At 38.0% G+C, this 2,235-nt stretch overlaps 1 protein-coding gene across 1 annotated transcript; it reads left to right on the top strand.

Moving 5' to 3' along the window:
- The first annotated feature begins 687 nt into the window (after window positions 1–687).
- LOC136578053 (olfactory receptor 2B6-like) lies at window positions 688–1,632 on the top strand. Its single transcript, XM_066577962.1, has one exon. The coding sequence runs from the start codon at window positions 688–690 to the stop codon at window positions 1,630–1,632; it is 945 nt and encodes a 314-aa protein (XP_066434059.1).
- Window positions 1,633–2,235: the final 603 nt, after the last annotated feature.

Genomic DNA, 2,235 nt, shown 5'->3' with positions numbered 1-2,235 from the left:
AATCACTTGGATATGCAAAACCTTTTACGGTATTTTTCCATGTAAAAGTGACACATCAGATTTCCAAAATTTGGCCTGGTCATTAAGGCGCAAACACGCTTGGTGACTAAGGGGTTAAGAAAATATATGGGTGCAGGGGTTTTCTATAATTTTATTATTTATTATTTTTAAATCCAGTTTTATTTCTAATGTCCAAACTGAAAAGTTTTGTCGCTTTCAGAGGCATAAAATGTCCAAAATCCCTGGCAGTGAAAGCATTATGTGTAGAGATGAACGAGCATACTCGCTAAGGCAAACTACTCGAGCGAGGAGTGCCTTATGCGAGTACCTGCCTGCTCGTCTCTAAAGATGCGGGGAGTGGCGGGGGAGAGCGGGGAGGAACAGGGGGGAGATCTCCTCCCCCTCCCCCCCCCCCCCCGCTCCCCACTGCTCACTCCCGCAACTCAGTTCTCCCCTGCCGGCACCCGAATCTTTAGAGACGAGCAGGCAGGTACTCTCATAAGGCACTACTCGCTCGAGTGGTTTGCCTTAGCAAGTATGCTCGCTCATCTCTAATTATGTGTAATAAAAAAAACAAGCTAAGAATGAGTTATATCTTCTTTAAAGGATATTGCATCTAAAAGTTATTAAATATTGTTTCCAGATGAATCCACATTATCCAAAGAACTTACCAATTCTATTTGTTTAATGATTTGGAAAAATGGGACGATACTCAAAGAAAATGAGACGATATTCGGAGAATTTGTTCTTCTTGGACTTTCCAGTGACCCAAAGACACAAGTTGCACTTTTCATTGTCTTTACATCAGTGTATACAGTTACTTTGATTGGAAACTTTCTCATCATTGTTCTAGTCCTGACAGATGCCAACCTTTACACTCCCATGTATTTCTTCCTTTCCAAACTGTCTTTTCTGGATCTGTGTTTTTCTACTTCCACTCTACCAAGAATGTTGAAAGATTTGTTGTCTGTTAATAAAGTCATCCCTTATGGTGAATGTGTAGCACAAATGTATATTTCCCTGTCTTTAGGAGTATCTGAATGTGTTTTGCTTGCTGTTATGGCCTATGATCGTTATGTGGCTATATGTTATCCACTGCATTACACCACCATTATGAGTAAGATGGTCTGTGTTAGACTGGCAGTTGGTACATGGATGTGTGGATTTCTTCTCTCTTGTTTCCATGTTACTCTCACACTTAATGTTGACCTATGTGGACACAACAAAATAAATCACTTTTTATGTGAAGTGCCAGAAGTATTGTCACTGGCCTGTGGGGATATAGCACTTGTGGAATTGATTATTTTTATTGGTGGCATAATTTTTCTCCTGACTCCTGTAATCTTTATTGTAACATCTTATCTTAATATCATTAAAAATATCTTAAAAATTGCATCATCATCCGGGCGGAGGAAGGCTTTTTCCACATGCAGCTCTCATATGATGGTTGTGGCAATCTTTTATGGATCAGCAATGGTTTCTTACATGAAACCTAGATCGAGTTCCCTACCTGGCACTGATAAAGTGATTGCTGTATTTTATACTATTGTCACACCGATGTTAAATCCTATGATTTATACACTGAGAAACAATGATGTGAAAGATGCATTTCTAAAATTGATTAAAAAATGAACATTTTCTGATACTATTATGTCAGGAATTTATAATATTAATTTTTGAATGCTATTGCTATTATGTAAGATTTAATTTGTTTTGGGCACATACTATTGATGACTTATACCTGAGATAGATCATCAACAGTTTATTAGCAGTGGTTCAGCCTTTGGGTACCCCGCTGTTAAGGTCCTCCTACAGGCCACTTTCAGGAATCACAGAAATAAGGTTTTCTGTTAAAATATAACTTTTAATGGAAATACATTAAAATCTTGAGACAAAAAGACAAGACACATATAACAACATCCCTCATACTTGTGGTTGATAATAAGACTCCATAGCACATTGGCATCTGCTCACAAAATGGAAAAGTTCTTATACAAGTATTGAACTCAATCTCCTATTTGAAAGTAATGTAAACCAGGTGACTAGGACTCTCAAAAATACGCTCTCATTAAAATAATTTAATAAAGAAATCTCTCAGTGAAGTTCTGGGTACTTCCCATTGTATTGCTCAGGCTGTAAGAACAGTGAGACTATGGAACTCTCGGTTTGAGGATGTGCTGAGTTCAAGAGAGGTCTGGATGTATTTCTTGAGTCTGACAATATTACAGGTCCTTC

The sequence above is a fragment of the Eleutherodactylus coqui genome, chromosome 8 (assembly GCF_035609145.1).
Source record: "Eleutherodactylus coqui strain aEleCoq1 chromosome 8, aEleCoq1.hap1, whole genome shotgun sequence".
In the NCBI taxonomy this organism is placed as follows: Eukaryota; Metazoa; Chordata; class Amphibia; order Anura; family Eleutherodactylidae; genus Eleutherodactylus; species Eleutherodactylus coqui.
The sequence above is the reverse complement of the archived record's forward strand: the minus strand, read 5'-3'. Positions and strand labels throughout refer to the sequence as shown.